This window comes from Hesperophylax consimilis, chromosome 8 (genome assembly GCF_061612785.1).
Source record: "Hesperophylax consimilis isolate HC1 chromosome 8, BYU_Hcon_1.0, whole genome shotgun sequence".
NCBI classification, from domain to species: Eukaryota; Metazoa; Arthropoda; class Insecta; order Trichoptera; family Limnephilidae; genus Hesperophylax; species Hesperophylax consimilis.
Window position 1 is genome coordinate 37,538,557 of NC_142843.1, and position 27,849 is coordinate 37,566,405.

The 27,849-nt window shown below is 38.7% G+C and overlaps 3 protein-coding genes across 3 annotated transcripts in view; 2 read left to right on the forward strand and 1 right to left on the reverse strand.

Moving 5' to 3' along the window:
* LOC149421998 (uncharacterized) overlaps positions 1-4,992 on the forward strand; it is a 130,476-nt gene extending 125,484 nt beyond the window's left edge. The window contains exons 9-10 of the mRNA XM_089634642.1: positions 3,479-4,186; positions 4,879-4,992. Of these exons, the coding sequence (XP_089490768.1) occupies positions 3,479-4,186; positions 4,879-4,968 (798 nt within the window). The 3' untranslated portion in view covers positions 4,969-4,992. The remainder of the gene's footprint in view (positions 1-3,478; positions 4,187-4,878) is intronic.
* A 2,189-nt stretch (positions 4,993-7,181) lies between these two features.
* Positions 7,182-27,849, forward strand: part of LOC149422000 (restin homolog) — a 39,781-nt gene continuing 19,113 nt past the window's right edge. The window contains exons 1-2 of the mRNA XM_089634644.1: positions 7,182-8,016; positions 16,147-16,296. Coding sequence (XP_089490770.1) covers positions 7,919-8,016; positions 16,147-16,296 — 248 coding nt within the window. The 5' untranslated portion in view covers positions 7,182-7,918. The remainder of the gene's footprint in view (positions 8,017-16,146; positions 16,297-27,849) is intronic.
* LOC149422001 (uncharacterized) lies at positions 19,485-26,208 on the reverse strand. The gene is made up of 5 exons (XM_089634694.1): positions 26,177-26,208; positions 20,353-20,536; positions 20,129-20,267; positions 19,809-19,985; positions 19,485-19,714 (listed from the first exon to the last, which is right to left on the reverse strand). The coding sequence occupies exons 1-5, from the start codon at positions 26,206-26,208 to the stop codon at positions 19,485-19,487; spliced, it is 762 nt and encodes a 253-aa protein (XP_089490820.1).

The following is a 27,849-nucleotide window of genomic DNA, read 5'->3' on the forward strand; positions in this document are numbered from 1 at the left end:
TATGAACAGCCAACTACTTTTGGCTTGTGTTCTCGTGTAGCTGATCCACCCGAAACGAAACCTAAAACCGATAATCGCTTCAAGACAATCGTGTCACCTTTATTATGCACGTTGGTTTCTCGCATTCATTCGTGGTCGAAATTGATTCGAATTGTCATTTACATGTTTCGCTTCATTAGGAAATTGCCGCGTAAATTTGAGTTAAGCCATATTGACATTGCAGAAACCGCTATTATAAAGGCAGTTCAGCAAGTACATTTTTCCGATGATATGAAGTCAGTGAACGACGGCAAGAAAGTACGGCAAGTTCTTGCTAAATTAAATCCATTTATTCAGGACGGTCTCTTAGGATTAGGAGGCAGATTGAGAAACGCCGAACTCGAATTTGATAGTCGTCATCCTATTTTATTACCCGCTCATGATCATATAGTTTAAGGCTGCCCAACCCCAACCCCAAAATGTGGCCCGCGAACGAATTATAAGTGGCCCGCGTGAAACATTTTCAAAAAACCCGCCAATCCGCCAATTTGAAAAAGTGTCGCGGGCCCGCGGTAAAACAAACAATGCAGCTTGCGCGCGGTCACCAGTGTTGCCAACGACGGCGATTTATCGCTATTTAGGCTACTCAGAACGAGAATCAGCGACGAAAAAATCTAACCTGTTGAACTTACTTTTGAAACAAAAATACACCGGTTTTCGACATAATATTCTTTGCGTCGAAATGGAATCCTGTAGCCACCCCCCCCCCCCATGGAATTCGAAAAATTGCTGTGGGGTATCACATATGATGTTCGGGTGTGCGGAATTTTTTCTCAGCGAAGTTCCGTAACAACCCCCCCCCCCCATGGATATTTTGTGGGGAGCACTTATTTAGATTTTTTTGTGGGGAATTATGTTTTATAGAAATTCTCTAACAACCCCCCCCCCTCCATGGATTTCAAATATTTTGTGGGGAGCACTTATTTAGATTTTTTTTTGTGGGGAATTATGTTTTATAGAAAAACAACCCCCCCATGGAAATAGGAACCGTCAGGTATTCAGTGGCCCGCCAGTGATTCAAAATCGTCAATTTCGCCCAACTGCTAAAAAGGTTGGGCAGCCTTGATATAGTTGATTTAATAGTAGATTATTACCACACTAAGAACTTGCATACGGGACCCACCTTACTTATGTCTGTTGAGGCAAAGGTTTTGGATACTTTCTTCGCGCAATTTGATTCGGAAACGCGTGCATCAGTGCAATACATGCTTTAAAGTCAATCCCAAACCGCAATTCCCAATAATGGGAGATTTACCCGCTTGCCGCGTCCGCGAAGCTAAGGCCTTTCTGCACACGGGGGTCGACTACGCTGGGCCGCTTCTAATAATCCCGCATAGACGTCAGGGTGTTAGAAGCCAAAAGGCATACATTTGCTTATTTATCTGTCTGGTGACCCGCGCGGTTCACATTGAACTCGCTTCAGACCTCTCGACCGAAGTCTTTCTCAACGCGTTCAAACGTTTTCTATCCCGTCGAGGGCCTGTAAAGGTAATGTATTCTGATAATGGGACAAATTTCGTAGGAGCTAAATCGCATTTGAAGGCTTTATTCGAACTTTTAGAGTCACCGGACTACAAGAAAGAATTCTCAGAAAATTTGTTGGAAAAGTATCAAGTGGAAGATGAATCCTCCACAAGCACCCCACTTCGGTGGGATCTGGGAGAGTAACATTAAGTGCATTAAATGTTACTTAAATAAAGTTGTGGGTACATCTCTTCTCACATACGAAGAGATGCAAACGGTTCTTTATCAGATTGAAGCTATTCTAAATTCACGCCCATTATCAGTGCTCAGCGTTACCGATGTTTCGGCTCCATTGCCTTTAACACCCGCGCATTTTTTAACGCTCACTCCATTACAATCTTTACCCGCTGCTGATTTGTCAGATGCGCCAGTAAATTTGCTGCAACGAAAACATCTTGTCGATCGTCTCGTCCAGACTTTCTGGAATCGATGGCGAATGGAGTATCTGAACACGCTGCAATCGCGTCAGAAATGGAATACAAATTCGAATCCAATAACGAAAGGCACCGTGGTAATAATTAAGAGTGACAATATCGCACCACTACAATGGCCTATTGGCGTAGTGGTAAACGTCCACCCCGGCGTAGATGGGGTGATCCGCGTTGCGGACGTTAAGACTAACTCCGGAACATATCGCAGGGCAGTCGTTAAACTCTGTCCCCTGCCTACACAATAACTTTAACGTTATCTTAGATTTAGTTAGTTAATTTAGATCTACCACAAGTTTAGTATTGTTATCTAAGATTTAGTTAATTTAGAATTTAGTTCTACCGCAGGTTCAGTATTGTTTATTGAATCCTTTCATAACGTGTTTCTTTTGTTGTATTAGTGACTTCGACGAATTGGTCAAGGCGGGGGGCATGCTCAGTTATAATTGTTGCATAGTATTTGGTTCGGTTGTTATCCCGCCCAGGTCCCGCGGCTTTTACCTACATCAAGTCAGTTGTATTAAAATTATCGCGCCGCCCGCAAGGTTCAACCGACCTATCGCTTCCGCATAACCTATCTTGAGTTATTAAAACCACCGCGCCGCGCTGTAAACGGCAAATTTTATACCGCAAAATATCGCCGTGAGAAAGTGCATAAAAATAGCAATCTCTAACGCATTGACCATTTCGCAAATCCAATATCACTATTCCCTTTCCTGACCTCTGTTCCAATACTAACAATTACCCTACCGGTGATTACCGCGAAGCAAAGTGGAAGGTGCCGACAGCTTGGAGATATTGGTAAGTCAATCAAACAAATTCACAAAATATCGCAAATTACTACAGTCCATTCACGCCGCAACACCCTCTTTTATTTGTATCTTTCAACAAGTATACCATATTTTATTTGTATCTTTCAACAAGTATACCATTTTTTATTAGTATCTTTCAACCAGTATAAGTACCATTTTATATTCTTATTTCAAAAGAAAGATAAACGTTCCCGGGTTACAATAATAACCTGACAATATTTCAAAAACTCCTACTGCCATAGGTCACCCTAAGTGGTTCGCTACGTTTGGTGACTTAGCAGGGGTGTTCGGGTTTATCAGGCAAGGTTTGTCCAGGTCTTAGTGAAGGCATCTGCCCATCAACTGTGTAAAAGGACGGATAGGGAGAGACCGGTTGAGGGAGACCCTTTGACCTCTCTAGCTGGACTCTCTCGATGATGGAACGCCTTGCACCACATTGGGTTAATGGATTAATACATCTGTCACTCCTGGATGCACTAACCCCAGATTCCTACCCACCCTTGATACTTTTTCCTTTATATTTTCCTTTATTATATTTTCCTTTTCCTGTGACGTCTGGGTGAGAACCCAACGCATTTTTCATCTCACAAACTGACCGATCTATTACAACACAAAATCCTGATTTCTGGTTAATTTATTCAATACAGTCAATAATCGGTCAATATTTTTTTTCAGTGTTTGAAGGACATTGAGAAATTGAAAGGAGAATATGAGGTCCTCTCCCGGCAGCTAGATGATGAAAAACAGAAGGTGGAAGATATCATGTTCCGAGCTGAGAAAAAGCTGAAAAAGATTATCCACAGTATGGAGAATGAAAAGGCAGAATCCCAGAAAAAAATTTCGCAGCTGGATGACGCCAATTCAAAAATTTTACAATTGAAGGCTCAATCAGAGAAGTCAGAAGCTGACATACAGAAGTTGACTTCTCTGAACAAAGCCCAGAAGACAAATTATAAACAGCTAAACAACCAGCTGAAAGAAGAATTTGAAAAACTAAAGAGTGATGGTAAGAAAGACAGAAAGCAGCTAAAAGAGCAGCTCAAAGTTTACGATTCTCAAGCCAAAGAGAATGATAAGCAGCTGAAATTAGAGCAAGAACAGAAATCTGACTTATTATCAAAGTTCAAAGAGGCAACTAACACAGTCAAAGAATTACAGAATAAGATACAATATCTGGAAGCTTCCAGTGAAAAGAAATCTGGAGATGAGAAGATCGAGTTGCAGAAGGTCGTACTGGAGTTGCAGAACTGCCAGAAGGCACATGATGAAGAGTACAAAGTCTTGAAAACTGAGATTTCTGGATTGCAGGAACAATTGACGAAGAAAACTAGTGACTCGACCAAATACAGCAATCACATAGCAACACTAGAGAATGAAGTAAACGTTAGTAAAAAAAATCAACTGTTCACTCATTAAAATTGTGTTGTATATTTAAAATGTAGATAGCTGAAAATAACTTTCTCACAATTGAACTGATAACTCAGTTTGAATAAGGCAATAAAATGTAGAATTTGAAATACCAAAATAGAGAAATTTACAGCAAAAAAATCAATCCTTAAAAAACAATGTTTTTTAAAAATCATAATAGGTACATCTATTTTCAATTTTCGTCCTAGTTGCGCCATTTATTGGACCGGCTAGTAGACAACTTCAAAGAAGAAAAAAATTGTGGTTTGACTGAGGATTGAACCTTAAATATTATAATAATTGAATTGATTGAATATTATAATAATTGGTTTGACTGAGGATTGAACCTTCCTCCCCAGGGACTGGAGCCATCTTGTAAGGGCAGGGGCGCCAAATCACGATTGGATAAGACCGACATTTATTTAGTATATTAACCGTTGTAATGTCATCCAATTTGAAAAAAATAGATATGGGTGATTGCCACCATAAGTTGATAGAATGCTTTGTCATCGACTGCCGAGATTCAGTTCAATCGGTTATTGAAAAGTGGGTTAATTTCCGCTTTCAAGATTTACATTCATTCACTCATTCACGAAAACAAAAGTAAAATTCAAATAGATATATTTAAAAGAATGAATTTTGTTGGTCAATAATTTTTCCTGTTTCAGAAATACAAGACCCACAATGAAGAACTATTACTAGAAGTTAACTTTTTGAAGTGGAATCTCGCGATTCGTGGGAATCTCCCAAATTACTAGAGTTCTAATAGTACAAAAAATGGCTTAATTGATGTTTTTGTAGCTGAAAACGATTTTTTTTTTTTTTCGAAAATTGTTTTTTTTGTATGAAGATTTTCAGGAATTCCGTGCGGCGCACGGCTATACTGAAATTTCCTGAAGATCTTCATACGAAAAATCGATTTTCGAAAAAAAAATGAAAAATCATTTTCAGCGATAACAACATCAGAAATGCCATTTTTTTTTTTTTTTTTTTTTTGTTTATTGCAGAAACAAACAGTACATAATTACATAGATGACAATAGTTACAAAGTTATAAAAGTTAGTACAATAATTTGTACCAATGACATGTCGCTGACATATATACATATGAGGTATATTATGCATTTTACGGTCAAGTTACATTTTTAAGTTAAGTTAAATTAGTGTGCTGAGGAAGGAGAGAGGTGTGTGTGAGTGTTTGTGTGTGTGTACGTGTGGATGTGTGTCTGTGTGTGGTTGTATATGTTATGTGGGCGAATTCAGTGTGCTAGAAAAGTTTTTCTTAAATAGAGGGAGAGAATCAAAAAATATATCGGTATTTGTGCTTGTTTGAATTGAGTTGAATGTTTGAAGGATGCGAGAAATAGGGGGATTGGCTGCAGCGTTTGTATTATTACTAGTTGTGTAAAAAAGGTTGGTGTGTCGAGTTCTTTTAGATGGGGTATTAAAATTTGTTTGGGATAGAAGTTCTGAGCAGTCTATTTCGTTGTGTATTATTTTATGGAGAAATTTCATATCAGCTACCGTTCGCCTGGATTTCAGGGATTGGAGAGTGCAGATATAATTATTGTTGTATTTATAACCTAGGTACTTAGTAAATTTATTTTGTATGCGCTCTATATTATTGACATAGTGAGTGTATTTGGGATTCCAGACAGGCGATGCATATTCCAGTGTACTTCTGACTAGTGAGGAATAAAGCATTACTAGCGTACGTGGATTTTTAAATAATTTACTCAGACGCAGTATGAAACCTAACATTTTGTAAGATCTAGCAGTGATTGAAGAAATGTGCGTATTAAATATAAGTTTACTGTCTACGTAGACTCCAAGGTCCTTACATTCGCTTTTTGAGATCACGGGTTCATCGAGGAGTGAATGGGGAAAGTTAATTATATGCTTGTTTCTGGTGAAGGACATGGTGTGGCATTTTGAAACATTAAGGTCTAAATAATTAGCTGTGCAATAGTTGCAGAGCCTATCTAAGTCACTTTGTAGCTCTCTACAGTCCGATAGAGAGATGACCGTTTTATAAATTTTCATATCATCTGTAAACATTAAAAATTTTGAGTGTTGGAAACATGAGCCTATGTCGTTTAAGTATATGTTAAAGAAAAGCGGACCAAGGTGAGAACCCTGAGGAACTCTCGAGGTTGCATTGATTATTTTGGATAAGACACCATTTATTGAGATAACTTGACTACGATTACTAATGCATGACTTAATCCATCTAAATAAATCACCGTGTATTCCAAGACGAGTAAGTTTATTTAAAAGAACTGAGTGAATAACGCGGTCGAAGGCCTTTGAAAAATCGGTGTACATAGCATCGACCTGTACCCTTTCGTCCATATTGCTGTGCAAATAGTTGACAAATAGGACCAGTTTAGATGTAGTAGACCGGTTTTTCATGAATCCGTGTTGGTTGTGTGTAATTGCTGTAGCGATAGTCGGGTAAAGTTGGTCGTAAACAATTATTTTTACAAGCAATAATTATTAGCCTGAAACACTCATCCACATTGAAAAATCTCCGGATAAAAGATACATGACGCCAACGGGACGTTTGCGTCATGTATCTTTTATCCGGAGATTTTTCAATGTGGATGAGTGTTTCAGGCTAATAATTATTGCTTTTAAAAATAATTGTTACCCTTTGTGCTATGCATCTTGTCTTAAACATTAGTTTACCAAAAAAATAATAATTGGTCGTAAACGATTTTTTCAAGAATTTTATTTAAGATAGGAAGTTGAGAGATAGGTCTATAGTTTGTAACGTCATGTTTATCGCCTTTTTATAAATGGGAGTTATTACGGCAGATTTCCACTTATGAGGAAACGTTCCATCACTTAATGATTTTTTGAAAATTGCGCTGACCGGAATAGTGATATATTTACTACAGTTACGTATGAAGATACCAGGTAAACTATCTAAACCAGGTCCTTTGTTAATGTCAATGGATGAAAGATGGTGTAATGGATGTAGGTGATGTCTTCATTGATTTTAATTGAGTTTATGGATATATTATTTAGCGGATCAGGTTCGTTAACATCAGGTGCTAAATTTGGGGTATGATCAGTGAAGACGGTAGAGAAATAGTCAGTAAACAGGTCAGTGATCTCCTTACTGTTGTGTGCGATTTTCGAGCCGTATGTTAGGTGTTCCGGCATGTAGGGAGATTTTCTTTGCGTTTTGACAAAGCTCCATATTTTTTTGTATTATTTTGTATAGCATGTTCTAAGTGTGAAATATAATTGTGGTATGTGAGAGTAGCAATTTTCGTTTGTCTTTTTCGGAGCAGTGAAAAGGTTTGGTAATCTAGTGGGTTCTTGTGGCGTTCCCAGGCTCGAAAGAACTTCAGCTTTTCTTTTGTAATGTTAATAAGAGCCGATGAGTACCACGTTGGAAATTGGTTGGTTTCACTACTTTCTTTGGAACAAAGTCATCTATTAAGGCGTCAATGATTAGGTAAAAGCTGTTAACCGCCGTGTTAACGCCCTGTGCGTTTAAAACAGAAGACCAGTCAGTTTTTGCCAGAGCGTCATTGACTAGGTCATAGTTTACTTTATTGAATAACTTGATCGTTTGGGGTGAGGAAGTGGTTATGGGGGCGTAAATATTGAGTTCAACTATTAAGGATGTGGCGTGATAATATTAGCACTCTAGTACACCCAAAAGTCACGAGCCGCCACTGCCTGTTTGACAAAGGAAATGAATGAGTCAAAGAAATTCGTCAAGCCAGACCTCAACTCAAACACCAACAATGTACCCAAAATTGAGGTTAGGCCCGTTGACGTCGATGCTAAAAGGTAAGCCCAAATTAAAGTGCTGATTGTATGATGATAATAAATACAGTATCATGTAGCAACTTCTAAACAAATGTTTCCCAAAACTTCTTTCAGTCTTGACTAGTGATGGGTCATGACTCATTTTACTAACACATTTCGGCTGGGTATTTTTTGCGCTGGCGCTATGCTGAGTTCTTAGTTTTATTATCTTAAAAAATATTTTAGTAAAAATTTCTACATAGTAACGAAAATCGAATATTATTTGAAATGTCCGCCTATCGGTCTTTGCCCATACCTGTTTTCTTTAAATACGCCCGACATCTCTCGCTCGCTTGCACATAGGAGTTGAGTGGGAGCAGAACGGAGAAAGAGATTCGAATCGGGTTTCACGGTCATAAAAATCCTCATTCCGGGAATTTAATTATTTCACTAACAAATAATTTACTATCATTTTGTTGAAATACCGAAAAAAGACTTGCATTATGATTCGATAATTATTTACATATTGTTGGGACCTTTACAAAGAGATTGGTATATAATATTCATGTAAAAACATTGAATAATTCCGCCTTTTCTGCCATTGAAATGAGGCCGGCGAAAAAGGTAAAAATACCCTTCCCGCCCTTAGCAATAATTGACCGAACCGGTAGAAATACCTTTCCCATCCGAAGTGTGTTAAGAGTGAGAGTCACGGTACCAGCTCATTATTTTCGTACGACTCAATTGAACGGGAGCCGTAAGCTCAGAGCGTATGAGCAATGAGCATGCTGTGCTCGCTCGATAAAGCCACCAGCTGTATAAGCCACCGTATGACCATATACCTCTTTCCACGAGAAATATAAGATGCTAGGTAGTTAGTAGGTGTAGGTACATATGTCCAAGTCCAGATATCGGACTGTCAAATGCCGTTCACGTATCTGAGTATGTAATAACAATTAATACTTCGATAATTTTAACGGCACCTTTCTTCTAAAACATCTCCTGAAATTAATTTGTTACCGTTCATTTGTTCCGTGATATGGTTCACTTGGAGTCGTGGGAATAGGGCTCATCAGAAAGACCTAGCTCAATCGTGCAGCTCGTTCATGAACTCCTGGACTCCGTGGACTCCTCGCTATTCTTAACCTTTTTATTTCTTTGATATTTTTGGTGAATATATAATAATAAATACAGATTAAGGAAATTACACTTCGTTTCAACTTAATTACTCTAAAAAACAACTACTTTCATCAACTACTGGTAAAAATTTCACATGTTTTTACAGTTTCGGTCATGTTTTCTTTTTATTTGATTTTTGGCAGAAGGTTTCATTTCAATCTAAATATGCACATAATTTAAATAACCCAGTCTAAGAACGTATATTGTGCATGTTTTTCCATCTCCCCTGATGAAAACATTTGTTTTTTATAGTAATTAAGTTGAAACGAAGTGTAATTACCATATTTTTTCCAAGCAATGAATTCATTAGTGTTTTAATATACCTAGGCATTTTCATTAAATATTTTGATCAATAACCATAATAATGAAAAAGTTTTACCTTACAATAAAACTTATATTATGTACTTTATTTAAAACCTATAAAGTGAGATAAACATTACCATTTTGCAGCCAAATCAACGTTTCTTACCAATTTCGTGTGTAATTCTTAGTTTAAATCTCCCGCAAATGTCACCTGCTAGTTCCAAATGCATCCTTCAGGCGGCGCCAGTAGTAGGGACGCCACCAGTGACGCTATAATTTCATGCTTCATTAGATCTCATCAGGCAGCCCTTGCCTAGGTTTTAAATAAAGCTAAGTACATAATATAAGTTTTATTGTAAGGTAAAACTTTTTCATTATGTAGCATAGGCTTTATTTAAAACCTATAAAGTGAGATATTGTTTGTTATCGCCTGGTGACATTATGCTAATGTGAATCAAATATAATATTTAAATTTATTTGCTAAAAAGAAAATAGGGGCAAGATTTCCAGAAATCAGCTAACCAGTTACAGAGGTTGAAAAAGGTCAGCAACAGATGGGTCGGTGGTGACTCGGCCAGCCGATTCTGCAATTTCCCTTCTATAGAACCTGGCAAAGGTATTGGGATTTCTCCAGTTACCACGCGACAATATATCGTCTAGCTTATAATTCTGCAGCCAGTTCAGAGATGCCACTGCTGAACGGATGCTGCCAGGTGGATCCTCTACACCAGCATCCCTGAGGACTGCCCTAATCCAACCTGCAATTACTGCCCTGGAGGCCGCTTTCACTGTCCCACAAGTTGTAATAAATAGACTAGGTAGTATCGCCTGCGCTCTCCGTTCCTTTGACAGTTCTATGACCTTTTCCGTCCATTAGACAGGGTCTATGTTCCTAGACTCCGAGCGAGCCAGTCTCCACCCTGATTGTTGCCAGTCTGCCGAATCTGTCTTGCCACCAAACACTGGCCAAATGGAGATGCCTTCACTGTCCACAGTTAATCTTTCAGCTGTGCAATGGAGCAATGTGAAATCGTGGAATCGGCGCCCTGATGCCAAAAGCAGGATAGTGGCTGCTCTCTTTGATGCTTCAAAGAGAGTAATATGTTGAGGCAAATTCTTCTCCAGCCATGATGATACAACCCTCGGGTCCCAAATGGGGGGTTTCGAAGGCCTTAGTCTAGCTAAAGATATCCCTTTTAATATCTTCTTCACTATCGGATTGGAGCTCAGCTCTCTATTGTCTTCGGGAGAGCCTAAGGTACACACCACTGACTTGTGAACTAAAATGGTACTCAGCGATAGCTTTTCTCTGATGTGTAGATCGGCTAGGAACCTGGCTAAGTCTTCAGCTTTGGGACGCGTGGCAACGCGTGATTCTCTGACGCCCAGCGCTGCCAACTCCGCCATGCCGGAGCATAAGTGCGAAGGGTGGAACTTCTCCACCCGGATCTAAGAAGTTCCTTCTGCTGACTTGACCATCTTTTTAGGTTTTTGTCCCACCCCCACAAAGCCAAATCTCCAGAGTGGAGGACTCTACTTGAGGAGGGGGGTTGTTGGTCCTGGTGTCTATCAGTGCTTCTCCTAGATTGTGAATCGTAAGAGGTGGACCCAAGGCCCGACAGATTCGCTCTACAAAATGCCCTTTTCCAACGAGGAGCCACTACCAAGTATAATCCCCTTGCTCTGTTCAGGTGGCAAAGAACCCTCGGCATGAGGCACGGGGGAGGGAAGATCCAAGCCAGCTGATAGTCTCAGTCCCTGCTCCAAGCATTGTGGTAGTCTGCCTTGTCGTCCTGAAAATCAAGAGAAACATACCTTTGAACCACGCGCGCTGTCCTAGAGCCAAATAGGTCTATCTCGGGTCGTCCCTACATTTTCTGAATGCTACCTCTGTGAAAGAGGGTAGCAAGTGCCATTCGACGAGATAGACAGTCCGCTACTTCATTGAAACGACCGGGTAAGTATTGTGCTGTCATGGAGACACAGTGTTTATCCAAAACATCTAGCACTAGTCGAGTACAGCTCAGGAGTTGAGTTGATCTGGTACCACCCTCCTTGCGGAGATAAGATACGACAGACCTGTTATCCGACTGGTTCAGAGACCCGAACCAGATAGCTCAAGCGCGTGAGGAGACAAGGCAGCCAACACGGCGAGCATCTCCTTTACATTGGAGTGAAGATTCAGCTGGTCATCAGCCCACACAACGCTGAGAAGCTTTTCGTCCAGCTGGGCACCCCAACCCTGATCAGAAGCATCGGTTGTTAGGTAATGCTCAAACAGCGGTAGATGTATAGGTGACGTCAGGGTGAGCGATCGAACCCACCATCTCAATTCCCGAGCGGTAGCTGCCGGAATTGGTGATGACTCCCAAGGGTGGTAGTGTCTGAGTCCTAAGCACCCTTTCTGTATGTACCGGCTGTTGAGCCTGCCTCTTGGAACTGCAAAAATAGCAAAGTTTAAAGAGCCCAAGAGGCTGCGCCCCTTATCTAGTGACCACCTACCTGTCTGAATCAAACCCTTTAACAAAAAAGATAGGGCTGAAACTTTGTTCTGAGGGAGAGACTTTTCATTAGTTACAGTATTCCAGCTGATACCAAGAAATTGAACTTGTTGTGATGGTTCTAATATTGACTTATCAAATTGTATATGCCATCCCAACCATAGTCTCCGACTTTGTTTTTGTTGCACATCAATGACTTTTTGACATGTGCACCGATTCATTGTTACGCGGATGACAGTACAGTTCATGATAGCTTTTTGTTTGACAAGCCCCCAAAGGGCACACAAACTCCAACGGCTCGGAGGGTTTTGAAGCAGAGAATGGACGGTTATCTCGAGAGTATTTCCTCCTGGGGTAAAAATAATCTCGTCGAATTTAATGTTTCAAAGACTCAATCCTGTCTGATTACGTCTAAAAGGGATCTAAATGATAATCTAGTCTCCTTCAACGGAAGCAATCTTCCGAACAGGCCTTCCATTGATATGCTTGGTGTAACTATAAGTGACCAGCTCAGGTATGGGGGCTCCATCGAAGCCAGAGTAAAGCTGGCCTCTCAGAAGCTGGGCGTACTGTACAGGGCCCGCAGATACTTTAATAGTACACAACTGCTAACACTGTACAAATCGCAAGTGCGCCCTACTGTCGAATTTGGCAGCCATCTCTGGTCCGGAGCCCCTAAATACCTGAAAAAAACCCTTGACTCTGTGCAAAAACGGGCGATCCATTTGATAGATTCCCCAATCTTAACAAACGGACTGCAATCTTTAGAGCACAGGCGTCAGGTAGGTATGCTGTCCTTGTTCTATCGGTATTCTGATTGAATATAACCAAATACAGTTTTAAAGTATTAGTTTATCCGGGATTTATTGTAAATTAATTGTTTATATATTTATATATACACATTGTTGCATTGTATTTATAATAACCATTTCTATTGTTCTCTTTTATGTATTTTGTATTTATATTTTTTTTTATCTATGTATTTTCTGTATTTATAATAAGTAAAAAAAAAATGTTATTCTTATGTAAAAGCCGCTATAATCGGCGTTAATAAATAAATAAATAGATTACAATGGAAGATGCTCTGAGGAACTAGCGTCATTGATCCCTTCGGCACCGGTGCGTAGTTGGGATACACGCCAAACACGCGCCCAACATTTGTACACGGTTGACATTTGTCACATGAGAACGGGTCGCTTCTACGATTCGTTCTTAAGTTCAACAGCTCGGCTATGGAACGAACTGCCGGCCTCTGTGTTTCCTCCCTCCTACAAGATGGGACTCTTCAATACCCATGTTCACTCCTTCCTCTCCACAAAAAGACCCCCCACACAGCATCCCCAAAGATGACATAGGCCCTGAGGGAAATTATTTTCTTCAGGGCCTCCTGTGTGGAGTTAATATAAAAATAATAAAAAAAGCCTTGCAAAAACTCCATCATTTCAATAGACTGGTGTTTTAAAGTAGGCAGGCATTGGTTTACTAATAAAAAATCATCCAGATACACTAGAATTCTCATCCCTCTTTTCCGCAGTTCCTGCGCTACCCAGTTAGTGAAGGTTGCGAATGCCTTAGGTGCGGTGGTCAAGCCAAAGGGGAGGGATGTCATCTGCAAGAGTTCATTCCTATAGATAAGTCTAAGGAAACATCTATGCTGCTCACTCACAGGTACATGAAAGTAAGCATGTGTGAGGTCCACTTTAACCATCCAGTCATTCGGTTGTAGAAAAGTAGGAACTCGATAAACGTTTACCAGACGAAATTTACTGACAGTCAGAAAATTGTTTAAATACTTTAAGTTAAAGACCGGCCTCTTTGAGCCATCTGATTTGGGCACCAGAAACATGTTAGAAATAAATGAGAGAGTGGCAGGTGCCGACTCTAAAACTTTAAGGGCTTTGAGTTTTTCTATTTGTTCTGTCATTGCCGCAGAAGTCTTAGTGGCGAAAGGGGAGTTAAATAAATCAATATTATTATTTAGTGGAAGTTTTGATGAAAATGGAATTCGGTAGCCATCTAACATCTTAACACCTCGACTCCGGTGATGGGTCTGATTTGACCCAGTGTTTTTAAATAAAAGATTTTGCAGCAAATATCTCGTTTAGACTAATTTCCTTTTGTCTATTCTTTCATCAAATATTTACCCACATTTCGACTCAAAAATGATTAAAATCGGACACGTTTTAAAAAAGTTATTAGAATAATTGTGTATAAAAACACGCAAAAACTCCATTTCTTCTCAGTTGATTTCGAGCAGCCGACGAAACAGCATATCTCTTGCTCTGTCCTTCCGTCTTTGTCTCTCACAGTCCCGCGCAGATGTGATATGAGTTATGTTATGAGTTAATGAGGAATTACATAATATCATATAAAAGTAAGGATATGAACGAAAAATGCAAAAAAGCCTTTTAATTTCATCATTTCAGCCGGGTCAATCTGGACCCACCATCGCCGCATGTGTTTTATTTTGAACCTCCGGGTATTACGTGTTAAGGATGATAGTAGGGGCGCCAAGGTTCCTCCACTTACCTGCGAATGAGCGCAACTGACCCCCTTGAAAAGAGGGCCCGCTGTTAAAACCTCTTACGGTCTGGCTTCCCTGCTCTTTCCTTGGGCCGTAACCTACCTCGGGGAGGGAAAGCTTTAGCGGCCCTACAGGCTGGTTCTGGACCTCGACTCTCAGGGTGCTCCCTTCTCGCGATGGTTCTCCCCTGCTGAACTCTAGGACGAAAGGGCTGCGAGTTCTGCACAGTCACAGGTTTAACGGGTGGAGCTGGTCGCGACGTGCTAGGCTGAGGAGCGAGGCACTTCTTCACTCCCCCCAACTTATCCAGCTGGGCCGACAGGAGGTTCGGGTCAAAGAGATATTCTGATGTGGGCGGAATCTTCCGTAAGGCATCTCGGACGTATCCATCGCTGATGCCTCGCAATGCCCCCTCTCGTCGATACTCAATGTGGCTAGCCCGTTTTCCGCAGACCATCTGCATGATGTCTTTGGACACCTTCTCGGACTCAGACCCCGCCGCGAAGAGAGACTGCACCTTCTCGAAAAGAGTGGAAGTGCTCAGCTTCGTGCCCGGTTCCGCACTCCAGTTGACCAGCTCCTGCAAGGAAGCCTTCAGGAGATCAGCCTGCAGGGAAAGAGCATTGGTCAGGGAGCCGCAGAAGGAGTCCGTTGACGTACTGGCCGATTCCTCCTGAGCTAGGCGCTTCAATTCAGGGTTCAATGCCAACATTGAGAAGAGAAGGGTTGCGGCATACGACTTCTGGATCTTGAGGTAGCGGACATTGTTCCAGTTGGCCGTCCCCAGATGCTGAAGGAGCTCCACTTTTTTCACCCTCCCTGGGTCGGCCGATGGTATCTTCGGCTGCTTTAGGTCAGTTGTCCACTCCCCGAGATCCAAGTCACGAGACGGCTTATTCGGATGGATGAGTCCCATTCCCAAATCTCCTGCCAATTCCTCCCGAAGCGACGCAGGGGTGTCCAGGGAGATGCTGTCCTCGTCATCGTCGTCTGAGGCGCCACGGACGGGAGCCTCCGAACGCTTCTCTAGCAGCAGACGCAACATTTCCTGCATCTGGGACATCTGCTGCGTTAACACGTCAATTCGCGGGTCAGCGGGAGCTAATTCACAAACCCTCTGCCTCTTGGCTTTGTCTTCGCCGCAGACCCTCGAACGCTTGCCCCGCGTGTCCGTGTGAATCACCTTCATGACTTCCGCCCTCGAAAATTCGGCTTACCCGCTCTCAGAACGTTCGGAATCCGACATAATCACGAAAACACAAAGAAACCACAAAAAACACTAAACAAAAACACACGAAACTCTATAAATCGCAATTTTACGGAGTTCGAAGAGTCACACTGTTAATAACCTCGAAAAAATATGTAAATTTTGCGCAAATACTGAAAAACAGGTTATTTTACGGTATTTGATGTTTGTAAACAAACCAAACCTTCGCAAAATAAATGCTAATGAAGCATGAAATTATAGCGTCACTGGTGGCGTCCCTACTACTGGCGCCGCCTGAAGGATGCATTTGGAACTAGCAGGTTGCATTTGCGGGAGATTTAAACTAAGAATTACACACGAAATTGGTAAGAAACGTCTATTTGGCTGCAAAATGGTAATGTTTATCTCACTTTATAGGTTTTAAATAAAGCCTATGCTACATAATATAATGTTTCCAGGCTGCTAGAAGAAAAGGAAAAAGTGGAGGGGCAAGTTAACTTCCTGAATTCCGTCATCGTAGATATGCAGAAGAAAAACGAAGAACTGAAGGCGCGAGTTGAAGTATTAGAAATGGGATGTACTCCACAGGAAGCAGATGAATTTAACTAGTGAGTGAACTCCTTTTATTTTTCTAATTAATAACTTGTTAAAACCACATGCCCCAATAGTTTGATAATAGGTACATAATTACATGGCTTTTATATGGTTCAATGATATTTCATCAAAATATTTCATGAAAATTCAACACACCTTTAAAAAGTGATATAGAGCCATTTATAGTGATGAAACATAAACTAGGTTTAATAGTTACCTATTTAACCTAGTTTTTGTTTAATCACTTTTCATGACTTTATATCACTTTTTGTAGGTGTGTTGAATTGTCATTTTGATGAGATACCCGGTCACCCTTTTATACAGAGACATAACATGTACAAATGCAATAACTAGACATTGGCATATGATATGCATAATTAAACCTTTTTTGAAATTAGTGCATATTTGCATGTGCACAGTGCGAATTTGAGCCTTTTTGGTCATTAGTGCATATTTGCAAAAGCATAATTCCTATTAGAGCCTTATTCATCATTAATGCATATTTCAGGGCCGTCTGTTTCAACGCTAGCTATAGTAAAAGTAAATGCTAAAGTTAAATTTCACCAAAATGCGTTTTTCAATCAATTTAACTCCTGGTTTTACGTCACTTTTAACTTTTGTTTTAACTTCCCGAAATCCGAGAGTTACTCGCAATTCTCGAGTTACTCGGGCCATTTTGACATATTTGACAGTTCTATGCGTATATAAAGTTCTTCTGTTGAGTGTTGTTACGAAACGATTATTAATCATGATTAATACTATCGAAGATGACAGTAGTGAAGATGAATTCGTCATGCAATATGTTTTACAGCGAAAGCCAAAAACATTTCGACCCCGTGTTAATAATATGGTCATTTGGGATGATTCCGAATTTTTGGCACGGTATCGCATGTCGAAAGAGCTTGCAAAATTTGTGACGGATCAAATTGAGGGAGATATTACGACTACTGGAAGGTAAATAATATTTTTTCCGTGTAATATCATATATATTATAACAGGTCGTCATTTATTTTTAAATACTCACAGAAATATTTTTCTAGGAACAAAGCTGTCAGCCCCATTGACCAAGTACTGATGACATTGAGATTTCTGTCCACTGGAAGTTTCCATATGAGCAATGGTGACTTATGCGGACTCCATAACTCAACCATCTCCAGAGTCGTGTGGCGGGTTATTAAAGCAATTGCTCGACTGAGGCCACAGTATATAAATATGCCAGTAAATGAGGCAGAGATGTCCGAGGTTGCATGTGCATTCTACACCATTGCAAAATTTCCCAGTGTGATAGGAGCCATCGATGGAACTCACATTCCTATCCAGTCTCCAGGAGGGGATGATGCTGAGGTGTTCCGCAACAGGAAATCAGTATTTTCATACAACGTGCAGGCTGTTGTGGACGCCAAACTAAAGTTTATGGACATAGTCGCACGCTGGCCGGGCTCTGCCCACGATAACACTATTTTTAACAATAGTGCTATCAAAGGGCGACTGATGGCCAAAGAATTTAGTGAACGTCACCTTTTAGGTGACAAGGGTTACGCAAACTGCGATTACCTGTTGACGCCACTTCGCCTCCCAGCGACCCCTGCAGAACTTCTTTACAATGAGAGCCATATAAGGACTCGAAACACAGTAGAGAGAGCGTTCGGGGTTTGGAAAAGGCGTTTTCCAGCTTTGTCGCTGAAACTGAGTATAAAAAAAGACAGAGTGCAGGACACAATTGTCGCAGCTGCTGTATTACACAACTTGTGCATACTTCATAAGGAGATGGAGCCCCCAGAAAATGGCCCAAATCCAGAAGAGCACCCTGACGAAGAAACGTTGGGCGGGCCTTCACTTGGTGGCGGTGGGAGAGGAAATAAGAGAAATAAATTAATTAATTGTTATTTTTCTAACCTTTGAGCAATTTATTATTTGTTGTGACTTTGCAAGAATTTTTTTTGTACATTTTGTTATTTATTCCCATAATACAATGTACACCTAGCACAGAATTATTAAATGCTAAAGAACTATGAGCTAATGACATGGTCAGGTAATTAACATACCCCCGCTTGAGATAGAATTCGAGCTGATGTGTTAATAATTGTGTATATTGTATATGGCATAATACCCCAAAAACAAATCACTATAAATCTTATTAAGTATATTAAACCCTGTATATAAAAATGTTTCAATAAATATTTTATAATTGAAAAGAAACAATGTATGTAATAAAAATAAATCTTTTTTCATAAAGTTTGGTAAAACAGAATAATAGCAATAATACAAAGGCAAAGAATACATATACAGATAACACAGGCAATAACATCATAGGCATTCACGCACTCAGAGGCACTCAACATAATCAAAAACACAATATAATCTTACATGGCTGTATTGTGAAACGATGTCAGTACAAACAATCTTATTGAATATAGTAGGCATCTTATTGAATATAGTAGGTACAAGGTAATTGAAAGTATAAAACTTATTATTATATTAAACCCTGTATATAATGTTACTATATACATATATCTTTTTTCATAAACTTTGGTATAAAACTTATTATTATATTAAACCGTGTATATAATGTTTCAATATACATATTATAATTGAAAAGAAACAATGTAATAAAAGTATATCTTTTTTCATAAACTTTGGTATAAAACTTATTATTATATTAAACCCTGTATATAATGTTACTATATACATATTATAATTGAAAAGAAACAATGTAATAAAAGTATATCTTTTTTCATAAACTTTGGTATAAAACTTATTATTATATTAAACCCTGTATATAATGTTACTATATACATATTATAATTGAAAAGAAACAATGTAATAAAAGTATATCTTTTTTCATAAACTTTGGTATAAAACTTATTATATTAAACCCTTTATATAATGTTTCAATATACATATTATAATTGAAAAGAAACTATGTAATAAATATATAACTTTTTTCACAAAGTTTGGTTGGAATTATTAATCAAAGGAAACTAGCCCCTCCAATACTCTCAAGAAATCATTCCTAAAACTATAAATCGATCTTCATCATGTAAGTAAAAATTGAATTCTGAAATAAAAAATTCGAACACAATAACAAACAAGAAGTCAGAAGAAAGAAAAAGATAAAAAATGTACAAGTCATGATCATTTTTTATCTTTTTCTTTCTTAAAAAATGTACAAGTCATGATCATTTTTTATCTTTTTCTTTCTTCAACAGTCTGTCAACTCCTGTTGAGCTTTAGCAGCTAAGCACTCAGCTTCAGCAGCTAAGCACTCAGCAATGGCTTTCCGCAGGTGCCACTGGTGAAGCTCAGCTTCTCGTACTTCCTTTCTCTTCAGGACGTCCTGACTCTCATCGAAGTACTCCAACTTCCTCTTAGTCATAGCGCTGAGGTTGTTTCTCAACATGGCCGGAGTGACTGCCGACTTCTTCTTTGAACCTGCAAATTCCAAATTGCATGGGGATGAAATAATAGTAGATATACTGTAACATATTAGAGAGTAAGCTCCACAAATAATCATTATAGTTCAGACCTGTTATTAGTGGAGTGGCCATCTTTCTTTTGATAACGGGCTTTTCAGCGCTCATTACGTCTTCCTCCTCCTGATCAAAGCTCAAGGGTCCAGCTACAGATCCGCCTTCAGCTTCAGCTTCTTCCTCTTCCACCAGCTCGATGGTGGTTGTAGGGTTGCTCAACGTACCGGGGTACCCTACACAATGTATTATGTGTACATATTGTTAAAATTATAGTGTTTCAACATAAAAATAGTGTCATTTTGCACACTCGCATGTTCCATATTTGGTTTTGTTTATATATAAATTATGATTGAGTTAAATATGTGTAAAATAATACCATCGCAATCCGAAGTACTGGCTTCCCCCACCATGGACGTCTGCAATAAGCCCTTGAGCCACAGCGTGGTCTCGGAAACGTCCGATGGAGGGGGGCCACCACCTGTCTTTCTCTGCTCCTGCACAACATTGCTCCATTCCTAAAACAAACACATACCGTTTACTAATACATACGTTTACATGGAACATTTATGAAAAATAAGGAGAACGAAAAACAATACTTACAGTATTGGCCGTCCTCTTCAAGTTTGCAAACTTGAATCTCAGTTGGCTTGCTGATCTTGGCACGGGGCCTGGCAAGTTGGCATTGAACTCTTCGGAGATCCGCTCCCACACCTGATTTTTTTGTTTATTGGTCCCTATATCCGTTTTTTTATTAAACAAAACTGCCGAATACTTAGACTTGCACCTGTAATAATAAAATGTAATAATATTATCATAGCGTATGTTAAAGTCATGTAATTTAAGGAAAAAACATAGTTGTACATTCTTACTTTTGGAAAAAATTCGGTTTATGGGCGAAATTCCTAAAAAATAAAACTAGTTATTTTTATACTAACTTTGGGTCGGGGAATCCGAATCTGGAAGAATTAGGTTGCGGCAAGCAATATTAACTGAATTACACGACTTTAAAATTTCGACGCACAAACAATTTAACTGGCCATTTTGAACGCTTTCTGACAATAAAACTAGTTATCTTTATACTAACTTTGGGCCGGGGAATCCGAATCCGAAAGAATTAGGTTGGGGCAAGCAATATAAATTGAAAAACACGACTTTAAAATTTTAAATGCAAACAATATACAACGCCATCTTCGATGCGCTTTTTGACAATAAATCCATAGAAAAATAACCAAAGATATTACATACAGTGTTACCATTTGTTGACGCTTCAGTATATAAATTCCAACCAAACAATCAACATACATATGATTTTCAGTAAGCATAGGCACAATAACCATCAATCAAGTAGTTTAGCGGCTACGCTAGGTTTGTGTAACATGGTTTGTGATAGAAAAGAAAGTGCCCCCTTTATAGCGCCTACTCGCGTTAAGGCAAGAAAACATCCCAGTTTTCAAGTAGTTTAGCGGCTACGCTAGGTTTGTGTAACATGGTTTGTGATAGAAAAGAAAGTGCCCCCTTCGTAGCGCCTACTCGCGTCAAGGCAAGAAAACATCCCAGTTTTCAAGTAGTTTAGCGGCTACGCTAGGTTTGTGTAACATGGTTTGTGATAGAAAAGAAAGTGCCCCCTTCGTAGCGCCTACTCGCGTCAAGGCAAGAAAACATCCCAGTTTTCAAGTAGTTTAGCGGCTACGCTAGGTTTGTGTAACATGGTTTATGATAGAAAAGAAAGTGCCCCCTTCGTAGCGCCTACTCGCGTCAAGGCAAGAAAACATACCAGTTTTCAAGTAGTTTAGCGGCTACGCTAGGTTTGTGTAACATGGTTTGTGATACAAAAGTGAATAAAATGTATCTGAATACTTTACGTAAATGAATTAATGTTAGCAAAATTAAAATATAAAATGCATATTTTTTCGTCTCCCCCGACATAAAAACTCACCTTTCGTGATAATAAACCTAAATCTAAATGTTTGAATAAGAAATATTACTGAAATTATAAACATGTTATTTTACGTTATTGATATTATTGCTTACTAGCAACACTTAATTTTTTATATCTTTGGTTATTTTTCTATGGATTTATTGTCAAAATGCGCATCGAAAATGGCGTTGTATATTGTTTGCATCTAAAATTTTAAAGTCGTGTATTTCAGTTTATATTGCTTGCCCCAACCTAATTCTTTCGGATTCGGATTCCCCGGCCCAAAGTTAGTATAAAGATGTATAAAGATAACTAGTTTTATTGTCAGAAAGCGTTCAAAATGGCCAGTTAAATTGTTTGTGCGTCGAAATTTTAAAGTCGTGTAATTCAGTTAATATTGCTTGCCGCAACCTAATTCTTCCAGATTCGGATTCCCCGGCCCAAAGTTAGTATAAAAATAACTAGTTTTATTTTTTAGGAATTTCGCCCATAAACCGAAGTTTACCCTTACTTTTTAATAAATCCCTCCATTTTAACGCAAAGTTATAACGACGCACAACAAACTTCTGTATTATGACAGTCACTTAACCAGAGATCATCATATTTAATCTTCGGTGTGGCCGTACCAAAAAATAATGCCGTGCGTTTTTCCACGTAATTTCGAGGAATATTCTGCTTTTTAGACTGGCCACACTAGTAACTGTTAAGGGACTGGGACACGGTCAAGCGGCTTGATCGCAAGCACGTAGTTTTTTGTCTATTGTTGTCTATTATTGTCTATGCTTAGCGGCTTGACAGCCCACATCAAGCCTCTCCGTCAAGCATGGCCACGCCTTCCTGTGATTTCGTGGTGGTCTATGTATATGTACTTCTATGCCTTCATTGCCTTCCTGTCATTTCGTGACTCGCGGCAAAATGGAATCTGTCAAAGACAAAGCGTTCTTGGCTCTTACGTTAGCTTTATGTTTGAATAAAATAATAAAAAGAAACGAATTTGGTGTCAAGAATGGTACAAGTTAAGGTACCGCTTTACCCATGAGCATTTGCAAAGTGTATTACAGGCTACAGCTATTTTTTGTATGAATATCTTGTGCGGTATTCATACAAAAAATATGTTTTCTCCATTGAAAATTCAGAAAATTATTTATTCTACAGTTTGATTATTAATGACTGTTGGGGACGGAAACGCACCGTCGCAACGCGGAATCATAGGAAATGGAAAGGTTCGGAATGCCGACTTACCCTTTTCTATTCTTCCACGGTATTCTTTCCTTCTTTGCGCTGGTTCACAACAATTCACAAATTTCACCACGCGCGAGCTCACGGTGGCTTTGAATTTTCGACACGGTCGATAATGGGGGCTCCGTAATCAAACGATGTTGACAGGACGAATCTTTTAACTCAACTAACGTCGGCATAGGAGAGGAGAGAAGGGGAGAGGTCGATAGGCCACAATAATTTTATAAAGGATATAAAGGTAGGTAGCACGATGCTAGGTGCCAACATTTCCGCCCACCTAATTTGAACGAATTAATAATTATGTTACAAAATTTAATAAAAGGTAAATTTAAATATATACATGGGTAAATTGTTCATTCAAGTTGTATCCGTAATGCCTCGCAGAAAACAATAAAAAAATAACTCTTTACTAAATTAAGTATAACTTTTCAAAGAATGGTTCCTGGACCATAACAAAATTTTTGGTTTTAAAAAATATTTAAAATTGGTAATATTCCTTTGGTCTAGAATCTGAGTAAGAAACAAAACGAGAATTAGAGTATAGACATCTAAACAACAACAAAAAAAAAATATAGATCCCAATGGTAAAAAAAAAATAAAAAATAAAACACAACAAAAATATGGAAAATGAAAACGTATTTTTATTTTAGATGTATATCTTAAGATTTATCACTAATAATAATTTTATTCTTCCGGTAACGGGCAAAGCTTTATCACTGGTCGAACCAACGAACCAGATTGAGTTTTAACAGTAGCTACCCTAACTATTCCATCCTTACCGGGATGAACGTGGATAATTCGTCCTAATACCCACTTCATCGGTGGATGACGATCGTCCTTTATTAACACTAATTGACCTAATTTAATGTTTGGATTGATTTTGCACCACTTTGATCGTTGTTGAAGCGTATTTAAATATTCTAAATGCCAACGTTTCCAGAAATGTTGCGACATCTTTTGGAGATGTTGCCACCTACTTAAACGATTAGACGTGGTGTCAAGAAAGTCATATTCAGGCAAACCTAGTAGGAATCCACCGATTAAAAAGTGGCCCGGGGTGAGTCCATTCACATCCTCGGGGTCTGAGCTCATTGAACACAAAAGGCGGGAGTTGAGGATGGCCTCAATTCTAGTGAGAACTGTCGCAAATTCTTCATAAGTTAGAACGGTCTCACCTATCACCCGTTTTAAATGGTATTTTACAGATTTTATCCCTGCCTCAAATAAGCCTCCGAAATGAGGACTTGCTGGAGGGTTAAAAGACCAAATAATGCCGCTCTGAATTAGATGATTGGATATAACATCACGCTGTGATGCCAAGAATTTATTTATACCGAGTAGGTACCGATTTGCACCGACGAAATTGGTTCCGTTATCGCTTATGATTTCAGAACATAACCCTCGACGATCTGTAAACCGGCTAAGGGCTGCAATAAATGCTTCAGAAGATAAATCAGACACGATCTCTAAATGAACTGCTTTCGTCGCCATACATACAAATAAACATAAATAACCCTTTGACGTTTTTGCTCCCCTACGTTTGTGATCTTTCAACGTGAAAGGTCCTCCAAAATCTACACCAACTCGAGAAAAAGCACGGCTTTGTTGCACTCGAGAGGGAGGTAAATCACCCATTAGGGGAGGTAGCACCGAAGATTTCATTTTATAGCAGACAATGCATTTCGACAATTGTGAGCGAATTTTATTCGGTGCAGCCACTATCCAAAATTTACGCTGAATAGTGAATTGAAGGCTTCGTGGCCCAACATGAAGATATAGTTTATGATAATAATCTATAATTAAATAAGCTAAATGACAGATTTTCGGAAGTAAGATCGGAAATTTACTTTCATATGACAAATTTGAATACTTGAGTCGACCGCCCACCCTGATAATACCGTGGCTATCAAGAAACGGTTTCAAGTTTTGAATTTGCGTTGAACATGGACTGCCATTTCGCATATTACGTATATCAACAGAAAAATACGTTTTCTGTTCAATGCGTACGATTTTCATAAGCGAATCATTTAATTCGCGAGAACTTAGATAAGTCGAGTTTGAATTTCCACTACCAGGACGTTTCTGACAATTATTTACGAAACGCATTATCCAAGCGACGACGCGTTGCAATTCATAAAATGAAGAATATTTACTAATAATCGAATTAGGTACTATTTGAGATGATACAAACGTTTTAAGGTTGCATTTTTTGAGTTCTGGTATTTCTCCGTCAGATTGATTGTACACAGCTGAACAAGGCCAGAGTGCTATTGGTTGGTGAAGCCATTTTGGTCCCGTAAACCACAAAGGGTGTGATATAATGTCTGCTGGGAAAAGCCCTCTTGAACCAGAGTCGGCACAATTTTCCTCCGAGACAACATGCTTCCAAACAGCATTTGGTGTATTTTCCAGTTTTTGTACAACCCTATTAGCGACAAATGTTTTCAATAAATATGGCGGCGTTTTTAGCCACGCTAGTACAATAGTCGAATCTGTAAATAGAAAAACGTTTTCTATTTGTTCGGCAAACTTTACAGATGACATAATATACTTTACAAGTTTCGTGAGAAGAACGGCCCCACATAATTCTAGTCGTGGAATTGACAGGGTTTTCAAAGGAGCGACCTTCGATTTTCCCATTAAGATGTGAGTGGTATTGCTATTACGCTCTAATAAATATACCACTGCAGAATAACCCAATTGTGAAGCGTCACAGAACCCTACGAGGAAAAGACGACTTGTAATCACCGTGTTGTAATATCTAGGAATATTCATTGTTCGAAGTAATGAAATTTGACTTACAAATTTACTCCACGTATTATGAATATGTGGTGGAACATCACGATCGTCCCAATCGACACCTAACTTCCATAGTTCCTGTAATAGACATTTTGCGAAAAATGTCACTGGGGTGATGATCCCAAGTGGGTCGAATAAACGAGCTACCGTTGATAAAATTGTTCTTTTTGTGCATATCTTATTTGAAGGTAGATCGACCTTGTAGGTAAAATTATCAGTCGTTGGACTCCACTGAATGCCTAATATTTTAACAATTTGATCAGTTCCGGCGTTATCAAAAGAATGACCATCTTGCTGGTGCTCTTGCGAAACGTGATCCAAAAGTGACGGTGTATTAGATTGCCATTTACTAAGTTCTAATTTCCCAAGATTTAACAATCCAATGATATCTTGTTTTAGTCTGAGGGCTGTGCTAATCGTTTCTGTCCCTGTTACCAAATCATCTACATAAAAATCATCGCATAGAACCTTGGCAGCGTCAGGATACTTTGATCCTTCATCTTGTGCTAGCTGGCGAAGGGTACGAATGGCTAAGAATGGTGAACTAGACAACCCGTACGTTACAGTTTGTAACTCGAAATCAATAACCGGTTCATTCTGAGATTCTCTCCACAAAATATTTTGGAATTTACGCTGAGATGGAATAATTAATATTTGCCTATACATCTTACAAATATCAGCTGTAAATACATACTTATGAAAACGAAAATTTAAAATCATACGTGGAATTTCAGTTTGCAATTTTGGACCGTTCAATAATAAGTCATTTAGAGATAAGTTATTTGGTTGGGTTTTTGCCGACCCATCAAAAACCACACGTAGTTTTGTAGTTTTACTGTCAGGATTCAAAACACAATGATGAGGTAAATAGAATGCATATAAATTAAGAGGTACCCGTGTCATGTGTCCCAGACCCTCATATTCTTGTATAAAATTTCCGTAATTAATTGCTAACATGGGATCCCTTTTAAAACGAATTTCTAGTTTGTTCAATCGCGATTCCGCAAGTTTTAAGGAATTTTGAGAAGGCATAATTTCTGATTTTGTTAATAATGGTACAACATATCTACCATCACATTCTCGATAGTGATTCGAAGCGTAGATTGTTTCTTTATAAATTTAATTTAGATTAAATTTGATAATATTATTATTAAGTTCTGCAAGTGTTTTAGTTTTTTATTATTGTGACAGCTGTTTCGGCTTACAAGGCCATTTTCAAACTGTGGTTAGTCCACATTGAGACGACGTTTTTATACTATTTCAAATGTAAATTTTGAAGGTGCATACATTGATTTATTACTGGTTACACCGATGACATGATCTATTGTTGGTTAAACCAATCTATGTTTTCCCCTCAGTAAATGGTAATGGGTTCTTAATTATTTACTAATGACTTTATTGCTATGAATTATTTGGGTGCATTATACTGCTTGGGTTTTGTGAAAATACTAAGAAGTGGTGAGTAAATTATTTTCCGTACTTTATTAATTAGTGTTAAATTTGGGTCATTCGTTCGTTTATTGATTTCTAATTGTTCAAGTAAATTTAATCTAATGCCCTTTTTTTCTATATGCAATGGTTTAGGACCCTTGTTGTTAAGTGGGTTATGATTATTCACCAAGAGATGTTCTGCGAATTTTGAGGATGTGTTTTTATTATTATAACATCGTATATGTTCTTGGAATCTAGTTGAGAATGCCCTCCCCGTTTGTCCGATGTAAGTGGCGTTACAATCGGCGTGGTCACATTTTAATTCATATATGCCACTGTTATTGAGTATAGGGATTTTACTTTTAGAGTTTTTAAGGCTTGTTCCTAAATTATTGTTTGTTCGAAAAGCTATATTTAAACCACATTTTTTAATTTCTTTTGCATTTTTTTCAGATATTGGGCCGAGGAATTCGAGACATGCAAATTTTTCTATATTTTTGTTATTTACCGGATATATTAAATTGATTTTATTTTTATATTTCTTATTTTTTATTATTTTTTCAATGTTATTTGCCTCATAGCCGTTATTAATCGCGATCGTTTTTATCGTTTCCTTTTCTTTTACATAAGCTTTATTGTCTAAGGGAATGTTAATGAGTCTATGTACCATTGAATGGTACGCTGATAATTTATGAGACCAAGGATGATTT